This window comes from Thamnophis elegans, chromosome 2 (genome assembly GCF_009769535.1).
Source record: "Thamnophis elegans isolate rThaEle1 chromosome 2, rThaEle1.pri, whole genome shotgun sequence".
NCBI classification, from domain to species: Eukaryota; Metazoa; Chordata; class Lepidosauria; order Squamata; family Colubridae; genus Thamnophis; species Thamnophis elegans.
Window position 1 is genome coordinate 7,504,130 of NC_045542.1, and position 16,819 is coordinate 7,520,948.

The window sequence follows — 16,819 nt, forward strand, 5'->3', positions numbered from 1 at the left end:
ATTTCTTAATCATTTTGGCATTTTTATTGTTTTATTCTTTTTTAAATATTCAGAACCTCTGTAATAGCAAGTTTCATGGCATTCACTGGATTAATTTCCTTCAATCCTTTACAAAAAACCTTTAAGTATGGGTTTATGGATTTAATTTTAAAAAATTAACAGCGAAAAGGGGATTGGAGTTGATTTTAGAATTAGAAATTTTAAACTAGAGTTATATGGGGGAATGTTCATTAGCTGTATTTTTAATTTAATTTGGTTACAGTGAAAATTGTTATGTTATCTTTAATAACTTTTATTGGATTTTTATTGACTAAATTTGGATGAGATTTGGAAGCATTTGTTTAATGGTAGAAATTGAGATTTAAATGTAAAAGGAAGAAATTCAGGTGAGTTTATTAGATTGTAATACATTGGTTATTTTTGGTAATTCTTAATCGTTTTTTCCTGATTAGGATAGATGATGAGGTTTTAAAAAATTGTTTATAGAGAATGAGGTAAGACATGGGAGAAATATATGGTTTGTATATTTTTATTAGGCATTATCCAAGACAGTTATTTTATTAAGATTTATGTTGCAGTTGTGTGCCACAACATTGGAAAAGAGAAATCTGGCTGTCAATACATTGAAGAGTATACAGCAATCAAAAATTGTACATTTACAGGAGATGTTTAATCAAATTCAACCAGGAGTGATTCTATTATATGCAACATATTGTACCACACAGTAAGGCAAGTTAAGGCACTAAGAATATAGTTTTTGAAGAAAAATATAAAGTTTTAAAAAATAATAATAATTCAAACATAAATGAGTAATAATGTCCAAAATAAAATATAAAAATATTCAAGTAGCAATCAGATGGGGAGAGAGAAGAGAGAGGAGTTGCTAGAATGTAATTTTACAGTATTTTTAAAACTCTTCTTAATTTGGTTTGTGTTTTCTTTTTTTCCCCAAAATTCTTTTAAATATGTGTCTTTTTCTTTTCGCCTCCATGTTTTACTTAACAATATTTTAAAAAATAATAATAGATTTTTAGATTACATCCTTTTGAACAAGAAATAATATTTTAGAAAAAAACCACATTGCATTTAGATAGATAGAATTCTTTATTGGCAGTGTGAGTGTGAGTGGACACACAAGGAATTTGTCTGGTGGATATGCTCTCCGTGTACATAAAAGACAAGATATGTTTGTCAAGAATCATAAGGTACAAAACTTAATAGCAATAGCAATAGCAGTTAGACTTATATACCACTTCATAGGGCTTTCAGCCCTCCCTAAGCGGTTTACAGAGTCAGCATATCGCCCCCACAGTCTGGGTCCTCATTTCACCCACCTCGGAAGGATGGAAGGCTGAGTCAACCTTGAGCCGGTGAGATTAGAACCGCTGAACTGCAGATAACAGTCAGCTGAAGTGGCCTGCAGTACTGCACCCTAACCACTGCGCCACCTCGAGGTGTTAATGCTAGTCGTAGGATACAAATAAGCAATCAGGAAACAATCAATGTCAATATAAATCGTAAGGATACAAGCTTTTTTATGCTTTTGAAGATGATGTGAAAATTATGCTCTTTTAAAATATATGGTTCCATTTCAGTAAGAAGCAATCACATGTATTTACTTAATTTTGAGATTTCATATTTTTAGATATTTATGTTCTGTGTTCTCACACGAAAGTTGACACCTGGACAAAAAGTATAGACTTACAGTCAAATGACTTATGGTCCAGCATCTGAAAGACAACAAATGGCTCTAACTATTCATTGGTTTAATTAATATATATATATACATATATATGTTTTTTTTTATTTATGCTGATAAATAAATAAAGGGAGACTAGTATAGATCTATTTCAAGCTATTTAGCTCTCATCAGCTAGCCATACCCTTACTGGGATTCGAACCTGTGCTCCAAATATATATATACACACACACACACACACACACACACACACACACACACACACATATATGTATATATATATATATATATATATATATATATATATATATATATATATATATATATAAAGATTAATATCGATCAACTATGGATCTTCTGTTATAATTTTGTGTATTCTTTTTCTTTTTTTCTTTAGTTAATTTAAAACCCTCTTTAAAAAGAGAGATGAAGAAAGTCATAAAAGTTACCTCTTAATCCCATTTTTAGGCAGGCTAGAGGAAGTTACAATTTAGCGTCAACAAAGGACGATTTTGTTTTTATTTCTTTGCTAGTCAAATTTGTATAGCTGTCTATCTCACCAAAAGCAAATTTGGCTGACTTACAGCAATCAAATAGGACAACAAATATAAAAAATGATTAGATCACAAATTAATGTTACTTTTGTGCACTTGTCTGTTTCCATGCAGCATTCATGGTAGACTATAATTTAACCAAAGAAGAACGTTCCCAGCAGTCCGAAGCGTCAACAAGTCAAGCTCCCAATGTAGTGAGTGACCAATAAAACACTTTTCTTCACATTCAAAATGCATTTTATCTAGCACATGGCTCTCTTGTAGACACTCTGGATCACAAACTATAACACTCTAGATCACAATTAGATTGTAGCCTAAGATGTTGAACAAACTCATCCGTATCTAGAGCATATCAGATGAACTCAAAAGTCGGATTACTTTGGTAACCTATGGGTAAACAAATATTTCTAAGATTGAACACAGTCTATCATTATGTAATGAGATTCCAAGCAGTAAGGATCCCTGATTGTAATGGCAGTTGTCATGATTCAGGAAGAACGATATATGATGTCATTGCAGGATTCTAATGAAAGGGAATTTTCCAGGCAAGGCTACTTTTCCACAACAGAACAGAAGATAGGGCAAAAGATAAGAAACACTAGTATTTTTGCACCTTACCAGCCACAGTCAAATAGGACCAAAGTAGAATGTCATCCCTTAAACATTGTACCCAAACCTCGTCATCTCTCCTTAAATCCAGGAAGGCATTTCAAAATGTTTTTGACCACTTCCTTGTCTCCCAAGAACAGCAGTGCATACTGTCAATATCTCCATGCCTTTTCTCTTTTGTTAAAAGATGTTTTAAGAGAACAGGGAGGTTGAGATAAATGGGAAGTTCACAGAAAACTGAAGAGCCAGCCAGCTGCTGAACATTTCTATGACATTGTCACTATGGTTTTCCCCAATAAAAAAAGAGATATTTTAATTAACTGTGAGTGTGCTTGTACAAGTTGAAATATATTGAGGAATCAGTGCCTAAATCCACTGGTGAAGCAAGAGAGGCAATCAGGTAGAAGAGAATGAACAAGGTTCAAACTATAATTCTATTAAGAATCTTGTTTAATTTAGAAATTTGAACTAAGGGGAGAGCAAGAAGTAGCACTCAATACCCAGAGTTATAAAGTTGTCATAGGTGTGCCTGGAAAGAGAGTTATTGGACAGTTATCTCTTATTATTCAGCATCCATATTCCTCTCACAATCTCCAAATAAGAGCACTCCATCTTTCTTTACAGAAAGAGAAACTGACTGTTCTAGATGAAAGCAGAGCAGAGAATATGGGAGTAGATACAAAATACACAGTATAAGTCTTTACATTCTGGGATCACTCAAGATAAGTACATTGTTAGTTACCTAACTAAGCTCCATGCAAAACATGATAATTCTGAGGTAACTTAAATTGGTGCACTTTTCTCTGATACTCCTGTCTTCCTGCTCCACCCTTGTAACAGGGGAGCTCCAGTCGGAGCCGCAGGTCTTCTGATGCTTCTGGAACTTCCCAGTCAAGTTACCGAAGTCCGAAAGATGCTCTACGCCATCGCATATTGCACTTGTCTGAATTGCTGAGGGTGGAGAAGGCCAATCGTGAGGAGAACCTCTCCACTTATGTGGAACTGGTAAGCAAAGCTGATCGGGACAAGGCACCTTCCATCCGTCAAGCATTTGAACGTATCAACCAACGCTCCTCAGCTAATATTGCTCATCTCGAACAGCGTCTGCAGGATTGCTTAGTCCAACTGAAGAAATTAGAGCAGAAGAATTTCCCACCTGCAGACAACAGTTCCTCTTCCCCGCCCCAAACTCTCAAGGTCAGTGTGGCCCATCCAGGGCCATATAACATACTCAGGTTCCGCCCTACAGAAGCTCCTCTAATAGAAGAAGGCTCCATCGCAAGTAGCGCAGAAAATGAACCTATCACAGAGGCAGCCTCAAAGCAGCACCTTGAAGAGGATGCCAAAAAGAAGCTTCATGAGCTGAAGAGCCAAATCATGGAGCTAAAGGACTATCACAAAGCCCTGGACAATCAGAGGAACATGTTAGAAGAAGCTTGGAAAGTTGATAAAAAGCAAATTATGGAAGTCCTACAGGAAGAAAAGTTAAGGTGGGCCTCCACATTCTTGAGAACAGTGGTTCCCAGTATTCAATTTTCTTGCCGTTGCAGACTTGATTGTCCCTGGTGTCCTGTTTCCTCCTGACACTCATTATCTTAGAACATCACAGCTTTGTCTTTAGTGACAAATCCACGATGTCTTTCCTGCATATGAAGCTCTTTGCCTCGTATGCCACACTCACACAAAAAAGCACACAGTTTCCCCCCCCCTTGTGTTACTAATGTGGTATCACAATACAGACCATAATTTGCCATATGTCTTCTGATCTTTTCCATGCTTTATTGGCATTACTCAGAAACGTCCTGCTTTTCTTGCAAGATGCAAAGGGCATAGCCACAACCTCCTTAGCCAGGAGGAATGTTGCAATATGTTTTTTATTGGGAAAAGATCCATCTTGTATGCAAAATGAAATATAGAGAATGAGAACATTTTAACAACAATTAATCCCACTTGGGATATCTTCAGTGCCATTATTCCACATTTAGCGATGTGCTTTCAGAGCAAAGCAGAAATATGCTAGCACCGGGCTGGTTTCTTTGCTGGTATTTTCCATCCCATAATCCTCCAATCGGATTGGATTAGATTATAACTAAACTAGACTATTTAAAAGATTCCTTTCTAAAAAAGTGATGTCAGTGAATGAACCGATAATTCTTCATCTTTTTCTCTAAAAAACAATAAAATAATGTACCTACAGAATGAAATAAGAGACTAGACTGACGGCTGAGTTACCATTCCATTTGCTAGCGAATATCTCTGTTATTTCTGTTATGTAACCAAAAGGAAGTCAATCATTGCAAATGAAGACATTTGAGTTCATATTTATTATGTCTATTTTTTTTTACCTTCAGATAATTTCATTTAGATAAAAGAATATCTGGGAGAGAACTGTTCAGAAGCATATTTAGCATAATAATTCAGCCTACCAAATTGTTCATCTACTTCTTGCCACATCTTTGGCAGAACTAGTGCCTTTCTAGTTCCAATTACCACTGGGCTCCAAAAAGTATTTTTCAGTATTAGATTCCGTGCTTTGATGAACCCCGGAATGTTTGATTTCTTTTGTTTTCACATTCCCAAACCCAGATGGCACTGGATACTGTAATCCTGTCTCCACCCTTTTCCAAATCCAGGATGAGCATAGTCACCCATTTCTTGTACTGGAAGTGTCAAATCAGGAAGCAGAGCCAGCTCATCATAATCCATTTACAGCAATGCCTAAAGTGGTGACAGTAACAAGATCAGCCAGTTGGCTGAGAGGTGTGGGGGAGGGAGAGAAAAATGACTTAGAACACAAGATCAGATTATAGAACCTCAATTAATGCCATCCTTCTTCAGGCACTATAACCTGGAAATACAAGTGAATGATGTAGTACAGCTAAATCTCAATGAAATCACCAACCTCAAACATGATCTGGCCTGCACTGAGGAGAAGATGGTGTATCAATCTTATGAGAGGTCCCGGGATGTCTGGGTAAGAGACTGCTTAACTAAATGCACGGGTGCTTTGCACAGTATTGCTCTGGTAGCAAAGAACAGGACATCGGAACAGGTTGCATATGGCTGGTTTGACAGAGTGCATAAAAATGGAGCAAAAGGGGGAAAAAAGTACTATCCCATCTTACTCAATAGGCTATGACAACTGTCTTTAGAGAGAGACCAGTGTGTTTTTGCAATAGGAAATGAAGGTTGCAACGATGTTAAGAGTGGTACAAGCACTGGCACAGTTGTTTTGTCTGCTGATAAGATCACCGTGAACCTGCTTTTGCATGTACTGCAACACCAGCATGTTAGCGTTAGTAGCACACCTCAGGGAGATCTGCAACAAAATATTGCATTAGGCCTTCCCCTTTTGTACAAGTCAGCATTCTATGACCAATGAGCATAGTATGAATTGGGCTGTTTTGGAGTCCCTTCAACTCAACATTTTCCCTCTAAAGCATTTCGTCTCTGTACATTTGTAAACCCTGGCAGCCTTCTGAACTTGTTGGCATCTGTCTTTCTTGTCCAGATAGCACCATTTGGGTTACCTAGGAGCCAGAAAACTGACCTTCCTCTTTGCAGATACAAATAGAGCCATCAGAGAATTAGAGCACATGAACGTGCAAATTGCAGGTGAAAAATAACACTGTGGAAATCCACCCGGGATTAACTAAATCAGTGTCTGGAAACGGGCTGGTCCTGTCCTGATCTCCTGTCTTTTCCTTGTCTTTGTGGTAGGAAGTGCTGGATTCCTACCAGACCCGGCTTGTCAAACTGGAACAGCAGCAGCAAGCCCAACAACAGGAGGCAATGGAGGTGCCCCAGGCCAGTATGTATAAGCTTTATGGACAGCTCATGAACCTTCTATTGACCATCGCTGCCATTATCCTGGTGTTTTTTTCAACAATTTCAGCCTTTATAGTTCCTCTTCTGCATACTCCTATGCGGGCCATGTCCACTCTCCTTGTCATCGTCCTCATAACTCTTGCATGGAATCACTTCTCTGACATTACTGAGTCAGACTGGAAAACGTGGCTTTCTTCATCCTGACAGTCAGACAACATTGGCACCCCTATTTCTGTACCTATGCTGCAGCTTCTCAACCATATAACTATTTATTTGTTTATTAAAATGAAATAAAAAGGAGCCTGTCTTTCTGTTCTTCCTTTTCTCCTTAATTGTTTCTCCAGCTAGGAAGAACTAAATGACAAAACTGCATGAAAAACAACTCCGCGTGACAATCCACCTCTAAATTCTAACATCCCAGATGAGCTGAAAAACAATGCAGGAAGGTTGAGGATTGGTATTCATGTTTGGTGTGGAGGTTCAATTTTTGGAGAAGAAGAGGGGACCGTGTGCATGCATGTATGTTGTGTATATGAAAGCATGACTGAAGATGAAAGAAAGTAAATGAAATTTGATAGGTTTAAATCCTTCTTTACGCTATTCAGCCCACAATTGTTTTGGTACCTGAGACAGGAGATCCTATTGCATTCTAATAACAGAAAATATATCCTTCAGTGCTCTTCTCATCAGTTAAGGTTTGCACAAAAAAACTTCCCAAATATTCTATCTCATTGCTCAGATTTGTTTATCTCACACTTTTCTGCTGTCAGGGGTGACCCATACCTTTCAGTCTAAGCTACCAGTTTCACTCTGCTTGATTTCTACAGATATCCATTGTCAAAAATTAAAATTACATTTTGATATTTCTCTTTTTCCACTAATCCACAATCATTATACTGTCAGCGAAGGCAAATTCCCACATGCCTGGATACATTTCAAGCAATACACATTGTGGACAAAAGGTAGTGTTTTGCAACATCATTTGTAAGATACAAACTCAGCTTTTATACAGAAGGTAAACATTTTTGTACATCAATTTAGTCTGTCTCACTGCTGTAAGGTTTTTAAAAATAATTTTACCCATTGCGTTTCTAGCTAAATATCCCATGGAACATGGGTGATTTTAATATCAAATACTATATACAGAGTGGGTCCTTTTGAGCCATGCCGAGGAGATGTACAGAGCTTTGGGATGGCCAAAGTGCTACGGCAAGTTCTCATTTATGATTTTTGCCAGAATTATGTTTCCTCTTAGGCATAGCTAGAAATCAGTATCTCCAAACCTCCTGAGGCACAGAAATTGCAGGGAACAACTTCATTCTCCAGCCTCCTTTCGATGGACTCCGTGCACCCACCCAAACACTTCATAAGGGGCAGAGCAAAAGATAATCAAAATAGAACTGATGTCTAGATTATCACATTATGTGGATACATCAATCTACCTACCCATTCATAGGAAGCGTCACCTTAAAGATGAGTGGATTCTCTATGAAAAAAAATATATGGGATAGACTTGCTTCGCAAATGTCATACACTTTCCAAAGGATCCCCCTTTGTTCTGCCTCTTGCAGTCCGAAGGATAAGTAAAATATTAATTAAAGATACAATGATAGGGGATGAAAACAACAATCCCTGAAGTCCCAGGAAAATCTCAGACTGTTGGAATATTTGAATATAGAGGTATGAACTTTTCATTGCCACCCGCTAAACAATTCTGAAAGGAAAGCAGAAACACCTCCCTCTCCCTAGGCGGAACAGAAGCACCCAACCTGGGTCACAGTCTTAAGTCCAAGGAACGGGTTTGTGCAATAGCAGTCCGATATGTTAGATATGCATAGGGAATCCATATGCTGCGGAAGGAAGGAGAAATTCTCACTAGGGCCCTCCCGGGAGGCAGAACTGTCTTGATATCTATCAAGAAAGAGCTCTCATGCCGGTGATACCGAAGAGTTAGAGGCAGATGAGACTTCAGTGCGGGAAGTAGAAACTTCTGAACCATCGTCCACTTTCTTGCCAAAGAGCTGCATTATGCAATTACGGAACTGCCAGGAGATAGACAAATGTCATAAAAGCATTTACAAGTTCTATCCTTTCCCACCACATAACATAACACAATATCATCCCCAAATGATACAATCCACACACACCCCAGTTGCTTTCTGTTCATTACTTTTAATCTACCCACCTCTCTCAATTCAAATAATTTCTAGCTCTTCCGTTGGGGCCAGAGCAAGTTACCTGTCTGTTCATGAAGACATAGATAATTGGGTTGTAAATGGTGGCGCTTTTTGCAAAGAAGGCAGGTACGGAAGCCGTCAGGGGGTGAAAGGCATAGCCTGGATTGGCAGCAGCAAAACAGGCAAAAAATGTATATGGTCCCCAGCAGACAATATAGGCGATGATCATGACCACTACCATTCTTGACACTTCCTTCTCAGCCTTCTGTGTTGATTCTGACTCTTTCTGCTGGGCTGCAACCTATGTGGGAAAAGAAAGAAGTAAGGTTAATAAGGTACATCTCAGATCCCTAGGCTGTGATTTGGAACAAGAGAGAGAAAGGAGTTTACCATAGAAATTGGATTCAGATTAAATTTGTATATAGATATCCTGGTGTAAGCAGGCGTATGGAGAAAATGAACTAAGGAAAATTGGGAATCATTCCTGGCAAAGGCCTTATTAGGAAACTGAAATTAGCCAGAGGACTTTTATAGAAGTGGAGATCATGTTAGGGGAGCTAGCTAAGTATATATTGATAGCAATAGCAATAGCAGTTAGACTTATATACCACTTCATAGGGCTTTCAGCCCTCTCTAAGCGGTTTACAGAGTCAGCATATTGCCCCCACACTCTGGGTCCTCATTTCACCCACCTCGGAAGGATGGAAGGCTGAGTCAACCTTGAGCCGGTGAGATTAGAACGGCTGAACTGCAGATAGCAGTCAGCTGAAGTGGCCTGCAGTACTGCACCCTAACCACTGCGCCACCTCGGTGAGGAGATCTTATTTGTGCTGCAATGTGATTAAGGATTTTCAAGTACAGTGACAGAATTAGGGCTCCATTAACAAAAGGTTAATTCTCTATATCGTTCTCTGTCAGAGGCTTTATAGCAGTGATATTTTAATTTGGGAGAAAGTGTGCTTTATAAGGAAGAGAGATCCAATCACAAGAGACATGAGGGAGGAATACACGACACCTGTGATATAATGCAATGTGTGTATTTACCGCACGGATAGCCAACCACACTTGCAAGTAACAGATAATGATGACGCTCAGAGGAAATATACAACAGGTAGTCATCAGGACAATCATGTAAGACTGGACACCTGGATCTTCATTGCCACTGAATACATCTGGACCACATGATGTTTTCAGACCATGAGGCCAGTATCTGGTTGGGAGGAAAAGAAAGCCATTTTCACATTTGAGATTTGATTAATCTTTTGAGTCCCTCTTAGTATGTTTTACGTTTGTTCATATAAAATAAATCAAGAATTTCTGATGCCACACAACATTGACCAAGATAGAGTTGACATACGTATGACAAAGCAGTTTCACTCAGAATTGCTTGAGGCTTCAATCTAAATACCCTTGTAGACACATTCTTCCCCATCTCATAAAAATAAATGCCAAATGAAAGATTTAATGACTTGTAGATTAAAAAAGATCAACGATCCACATAACTAATTTCTCATTGAAAGAAAGAAAGACAAATCACTGATTCTTCCCTATCAACATTCTTGATGAAAGCTAGTCACTCTTTATGTAAACATATACATAATTGTTTTAGTTATATTGGAAAGCTGCTGGAAATGGTGAGAAGTCTAGTCTTAATGCATCTGAAGGACATCACCCTACTCCTTTGTTTCCAGCAATGTTGCTCTGTACCATCCCCTCCTTATACTTACCTACTCCAGCCAAAGATTGGTGGTGCTGTCCAGGTGCAAGCCCAGGCCCAGGAGAAGAAAATACCACCAAGAGCCATTTTAGCATCAAATTTGATATTTCCAAAAGGCTTGCAAACGACAACCCAGCGCTCCCACGAAATAATAGCCAAAGACCAGAGAGCTGTAATGCCTGGGAAGGAAGATCAGAAGAGGATACTAATAACTAATAACGAATAGCTCTGTTAGATTTGTTTGTGTGTGTGTGTGAATTATATGTAATCTATCATTACATTATAGGAATTCAGTTTATTTATGCAAAACAGCATCAATGGTTAGAAAGCTGAAATGGTTATACTGAAACCTTTACTAAATGTTCTGCCAGATGTCTCCTGGGATGCATGGGATTAATAGGGAAGCAACTCAGGGGCATGGAAAGAAAAGGAGCAGCATGATGGGTGATCTCTGAGGACAACAGGATTATAGGATGTGCTTATATTAGGGGGAAGAGGATAAAAGTATGACCTGGAGGAAAGGGATTGGGGTAAAAAGGGATTAATCAGAAAACATAATGAATAAGTACTTCTTACCACAAGCAGAGACAGTATAACCCTCCAAAACACACAAAGGATGACCGAGGATGAAATAGCCAAAGAACTGGTTGATGACACTGATGGTGCTAGCAATAACCGTTTCGCCCAAATCAGCTATAGCCAAGTTCACCAAAATCCAGTTGAGCGGATGCCGTAATTTCTTGAATTTGGCTGTGGCCACCAATACCAAACCATTGGTGAAGACCGAGGCAACGACAACAAAGATCATCCAGAGTGAAGTTATGTTGTAGACCCATCGCGGTGCAATATGATAATTTGGACCTTCGAACGGGTCTGTCAGAAGATGGACAAAGTTACATTTTAGAAGGATCTCAGCAAGCCTAACAGGGTGCTGGGCAAATCAATCAGGGATGCATTCTGCTAAAATAAGACAAAGTCCCTATTCTTGTAAATAATTCAAGAGTTCATCCATAGGAAAGTAGATACTTCTCTAGGACTTATAGTATACTAAGACCATCATCGTTACTCCCATCCTTCTACTGGGACCAATTTGGAGCCCTTCCTTATCCAGAACCGTTCCAGCGGCAACTAGCAAATTCCATTTGTGGGACCCCCTCTTCCGAAGGCATTTAATTGCCAAGGTTGAAGTCAGCTGGAGAAAAACCCACCTGGTCCCACAGAGCCGAGGTGGCGCAGTGGTTAAATGCAGCACTGCAAGCTACTTCAGCTGACTGCAGCTCTGCAGTTCGGCTGTTCAAATCTCACCGGCTCAGGGTTAACTCAGCCTTCCATCCTTCCGAGGTGGGTAAAATGAGGACCCGGATTGTTGTTGGGGGCAATATGCTGACTCTGTAAACCGCTTAGAGAGGGCTGAAAGCCCTATGAAGCGGTATATAAGTCTAACTGCTATTGCTATTGCTATTGTAAAAGTTTATCCTGTGAACCAACCTTAGCCTGCCCACCGACCCCAGTTCTGAGGCCCTTGCCAAACTCACCACGGGTATTGTTGCTGTTGGTGTAAGCAAATAATGAGTCCCTAGTGGTATCTTCATCATCGTGCTGCCGCCGAGCAGCAAATACCGCCACATTCGAGGCCTGTGTCATGGCCTTGGTTACTATATTCCCCCTCGTTTGCGCTTCGTGCCCTTCTCTCCCACGTTCTCGTTCTTTCTCAATTCTATCTTTCTCGTTGCTCTTCCTCTCAGGCCTTGATCAGCCTCTCCCATCCAATAGTCTATGCTAAGGTTCAAAGCCCTGCCTGTTTATATATCTACCCCCCCACACAGAAGATTAAGCTTTCATCTTGGAGAACAAGATCCCCCAAAGCCCTTAAACGTTTTATCCCTTAATTGGGCTACAATGCTACAATTTGGCCTTCTCCCCTCCTTCTTTTCTTCTTCTTCCCCTCCTCCCCTGCTCATTAACAGCTTTCACGTGTCCTACATCACCAATGGTATCTTTGCCGGACACTTCAGGTGAGAGATGAGCATGATGGAGGGATTAGAGGGTCAAAAGAACTCTGCTAAGCTGATTCAGAATAGAATTTCCTTCCAATTTCTGAATGTCCCATTTTTTTGTACCTTACTCCAACTTTACCGTAACAGGAGAGGTGTTTTTTCACCAAAGACAAATCCCTGACAACTCCCACAAGAAATGAACTTCAAAATCTTTTTACATAGATCTACAAATGTAGATGAGAGGTCTTCAGTGCTCTCTGAGCTTGGTTGTTTTCTTGCAGACATTTCATTAGCCAAAGATGTTATCTAGTTGGGTAATGAAACATTACCCAACTAGATCACCGAGGACCACTTATTTCAAGCCTGACCTACAAATATTCTCCTTTAGCGGAAACATAGATGGACATAACTTGTCAAGGCCTATTCAAATGATGACCAAACACTCATCACACCAAGCACAAAATAACCTTTTTCATTCCCAACACTAGACATTAATTATATCGTACACCAACAACTATTGAGGGATTGTCAGGATCTTTATCAATAAGAAATTCTACATACATACTCAAGAGGCTACTATCATTAATTGACATACAATCAGTTTAAAGACCTAGCAAATATTTTTTGAAAATAAAACCTCTAAGAGTTGCAATAATTGCATATGCATTGCTCTTACAAAGTTATAAGGTAAATAAAAATAACATAATTCATTGTGCATATTGGCATGTCACCCTTTACTACAATATCCCAACTGATGCATGTGGTTTTTAAATATTAGCTTTTCAAATTATTATTATTTTGAGATGAAGCAAAATGTATGCTTTTCAGAGCAAAATGTATGTTTCAATGCTGCCATCTTTCATTCTAGTGAAGACCTTTGTACCCTCATAAATCCAGGGATAATTTGAATTGACAACAGTGGACAAGTGGAGGTCAGTAGTTTGCTTTGAATATTTCCAGTTTCCCACAAACTAGAAAATAGGAAGGGATAGACCCAGAGTTGTTGCCCGTGAGTCGGTAAGAAGAGAGGGATAGGATGATCTAATAAGATAGAAAGATGATGATATTGGGAACTGTATATGAAGGCAGGATGGTGGAAAGAAGGGAGAGAAGAATCAAGAGGGCATTTCCCCCATATGTGTGTATGTGTGTGTGTGAGAGAGAGAGAGAGAGACAGAGAGAGAGAGACAGAGAGAGAGAGAGAGAGACAGAGAGAGACAGAGAGAGAGAGAGACAGAGAGAGAGACAGAGAGACAGAGAGAGGGAGAGGGAGAGAGAGAGAGAGAACTGGATCTTGTACATGATGTTATAGGGCTAAAAATAAAAAGGGGGATCCTTCAAGATCAGTGAGAGAAATATGAATTTGAAAAAATATATTTGTATTTTGGATTCTAACCCCAGCTGTGTTTAGAATTCAGATTCTTGGAGATGCTGCCTTTTCCTCTTTATCACATTGTCCTATGTTTAACAGATGTTCTATAACAAGATAAAGCCCATCAAAGCAATTTTTTTGTGAAAGACTCATATGTGTAAGCATCAAGGTATTTTCTCAAAATTGTATCATGCCCACTAGCTTCAAACGACTGGACCTCTGTTGAAATGCCTTTTGTTTTGAAACTTTGTCTAACATTTTCATACCTTCTTGCTTATGCCTGCATCTTGGCATCTTTCCATATCCTCTAAACTCAACCAAGTCTGAACCAATTCTTCTACCTTCTTAGTGATTCTACGGTGACCATATGTATGTTGACACTTTATCTCTCTTGAAACCATCCTATTACAAGTCATCCAAGAAAAACAAACATTTTAGGCCAGTGGAACTTTGAGAGCATGTTAAGTGGCAGATCTATGTGGAAGCAGATGACTTGCCTACACACAGAATAATGGCCATGGTGGACAGTATCAATTTAAAAGTATCTATTTAACAAAGATGCTTCATCCTATCCTCTCTAGCCCTCCAATTTGCTCTCCATAACTAGAGTGCATCTATTTCAGAATTGAGGACACCCTTCAACTCTTCTTAAAAAAAAGTATTTCTTTTTGATTTACCCAAAAAATTAGCCTGATCTGAATTCCCATGGTTTTTCTTTAAAAAAGGGAAAAAAACTTTCCAGATTTCTGGATTCTTTAAAAAAAAAAACCTCAATTCCTTAACCTTTAAATAGCTAAGACCTCCTCGAGACATTTTTCTGCCTGATGCCAACCGGCAGAATAGTGCCATCATCCCTTAATCCCTAGTCAAGATACATTAAGTCCCAGGCTGTCTTGTTATTTTGGTTGCTAGGCAGAAAATTATGTAAATACCTCTCTCCTAAAACAACAACATAATACATTAAGTAGTATATCCTGAGTGTAACACATCCTGAGTATACTCGTAATTGAGGGGATGTAGAATATAGAATACGCTGGTTTGCAAGATAGTTTCTAAATGAGAGATCCTAGCTTCCACAGAACATTATGAATGTACTTGCGATAAAATGGGTCCTTACCTGTGATTTAGGGTTTAAATATGCCCAAACTTATTGGTATTGTCCTTACTGTTAACTGGGAATGCTATGTAAAGCACGGATATAATTAAGGTTGATAATGTAGCCTACACTCGTGCCCTTGTGACCTCTAGGCTGGAATACTGCAATGTGCTCTACATGGGGCTGCCCTTGAAGAGTATTCGGCGACTTCAGCTAGTCCAGAATGCAGCCGCGCGAGCGATTGTGGGTGCACCTCGTTTCACCCACATAACACCTATCCTCCGCGAGCTGCACTGGCTACCTGTTGATCTCCGGATACGCTTCAAGGTGCTAGTTGTCACCTATAAAGCCCTTCATGGTATTGGATCTGGGTACTTGAGAGACCGCCTACTGCCAATTACCTCCACTCGACCAATTAGATCCCACAGGTTAGGCCTCCTCCGAGTTCCATCAGCCAGTCAATGTCGACTGGCGACTACCCGGAGGAGGGCCTTCTCTGTGGCAGCTCCGACCCTCTGGAACGATCTCCCCGTGGAGCTTCGTACCCTCACCACCCTCCAGGCCTTCCGCACAGCCCTTAGAATCTGGCTATCCCGTCAGGCCTGGGGCTAAAGACCTTCACCGTACCCGAATTGTATGAATGTTGTGCTTTTAATGATGTATTGTCCTATATGTAACTCGGTTTGTCTCCCCCTCCCCTTGAACTGTGACCCGCCCTGAGTCCCCTCGGGGAAAAGGGCGGCATACAAATATTAATAAATATAAATATAATATAAAATACACACTGTCTCTATCTCACCGAAAAAAATTAGGTAAAAGTTTTGCAAAAAGGTTTTGGCCTCTTTGAATAGCACATTCATGCTCTTCTCTGCATGCTTATGATACACTTCCACATAAATGAGGGAGCTGGGTGAATTTGGTTGCATTTCTCTCATTAGATTCTTCCTTTTTGCCCATTATAAATTCATTCTGTTATACTGGTCTTTGTTTTACACTCTGTCCCCGTAGAGATCCGGACCCCCACTACTCTTCCGGGCTTCCGCAAAGCTACTAAGACCTGGCTGTTCCGGCAGGCCTGGGGCTGTTGATCACTATCCAGCCCCATTTAAGTGGTATGTATGTTGTGTAATTTTAAATAATTGTATTTCTATTTCTAAATTTTTATATTCCCTTGTTGTCTGTAAGCTGCCCAGAGTCCCCTGGGAGTGGGCGGCATACAAATGCTAATAAATTTCCAAACTTCCAAACTCTAATTTAATAAGTGGTTTAAATATGTTTTTTTGAATATTTACCATTGCTAAGCACCTGTGAGGATGAAGATATCTATCTATCTATCTATCTATCTATCTATCTATCTATCTATCTATCTATCTATCTATCTATCTATCTATCTATCTATCAAAACTATGGTAGATCTGTGCTAGCTTACATTTTGTGCATGCATAAGTGCTAATAGGATATCTACATTTGCAATGGTGGAAGTAATTTAATTTGGATGTAATGTGCTTAACCTTCCAAAAAACAAAATGGAATTGATGACTTAGAATGACTTGGTAAATAGAACAAGAATCTGAGTAGTATATACAGTCCACAGAGATCTCTGTGAGTCAAATCCCTTTTTATTCTTTTATACTATTCCTTTCTCTATAGACTGTATCCAATCTTAATAAGAGGGAATACTTCATTGGCTACACAACTCCATTGCGACCAAGTCTATCCAAAAAATTTATTTTCACCTTGAAAGGCAAACAAGTCTTCATTAATATATTT

At 39.3% G+C, this 16,819-nt stretch overlaps 2 protein-coding genes across 2 annotated transcripts; one reads left to right on the forward strand and one right to left on the reverse strand.

Annotated features, from left to right (window-relative positions):
• Positions 1–2,372: 2,372 nt before the first annotated feature.
• TEX28 (testis expressed 28) lies at positions 2,373–6,894 on the forward strand. Its single transcript, XM_032210691.1, has 5 exons — positions 2,373–2,447; positions 3,487–3,552; positions 3,703–4,352; positions 5,701–5,836; positions 6,583–6,894. Exons 1-5 carry the CDS (start codon positions 2,373–2,375, stop codon positions 6,892–6,894), a joined length of 1,239 nt encoding a protein of 412 aa, XP_032066582.1.
• A 1,724-nt stretch (positions 6,895–8,618) lies between these two features.
• OPN1LW (opsin 1, long wave sensitive) lies at positions 8,619–12,252 on the reverse strand. The gene is made up of 6 exons (XM_032212316.1): positions 12,120–12,252; positions 11,161–11,457; positions 10,595–10,763; positions 9,912–10,077; positions 8,929–9,168; positions 8,619–8,732 (listed from the first exon to the last, which is right to left on the reverse strand). The coding sequence occupies exons 1-6, from the start codon at positions 12,226–12,228 to the stop codon at positions 8,619–8,621; spliced, it is 1,095 nt and encodes a 364-aa protein (XP_032068207.1). The 5' UTR covers positions 12,229–12,252.
• Between the last annotated feature and the right edge of the window lie 4,567 nt (positions 12,253–16,819).

Coding starts and splice junctions, on each gene's coding strand:
- TEX28 (XM_032210691.1), top strand. CDS start 2,373: ATGGTAGACTATAATTTAACCAAAGAAGAACGTTCCCAGCAGTCCGAA. Junction 3,553..3,702: donor GAGTAGATACAAAATACACA/GTATAAGTCTTT, acceptor CCCTTGTAACAG/GGGAGCTCCAGTCGGAGCCG. Junction 4,353..5,700: donor CTACAGGAAGAAAAGTTAAG/GTGGGCCTCCAC, acceptor ATCCTTCTTCAG/GCACTATAACCTGGAAATAC.
- OPN1LW (XM_032212316.1), bottom strand. CDS start 12,228: ATGACACAGGCCTCGAATGTGGCGGTATTTGCTGCTCGGCGGCAGCAC. Junction 9,169..9,911: donor TGTGGTTGGCTATCCGTGCG/GTAAATACACAC, acceptor TTTCCCACATAG/GTTGCAGCCCAGCAGAAAGA. Junction 8,733..8,928: donor ATGTCTTCATGAACAGACAG/GTAACTTGCTCT, acceptor ATCTCCTGGCAG/TTCCGTAATTGCATAATGCA.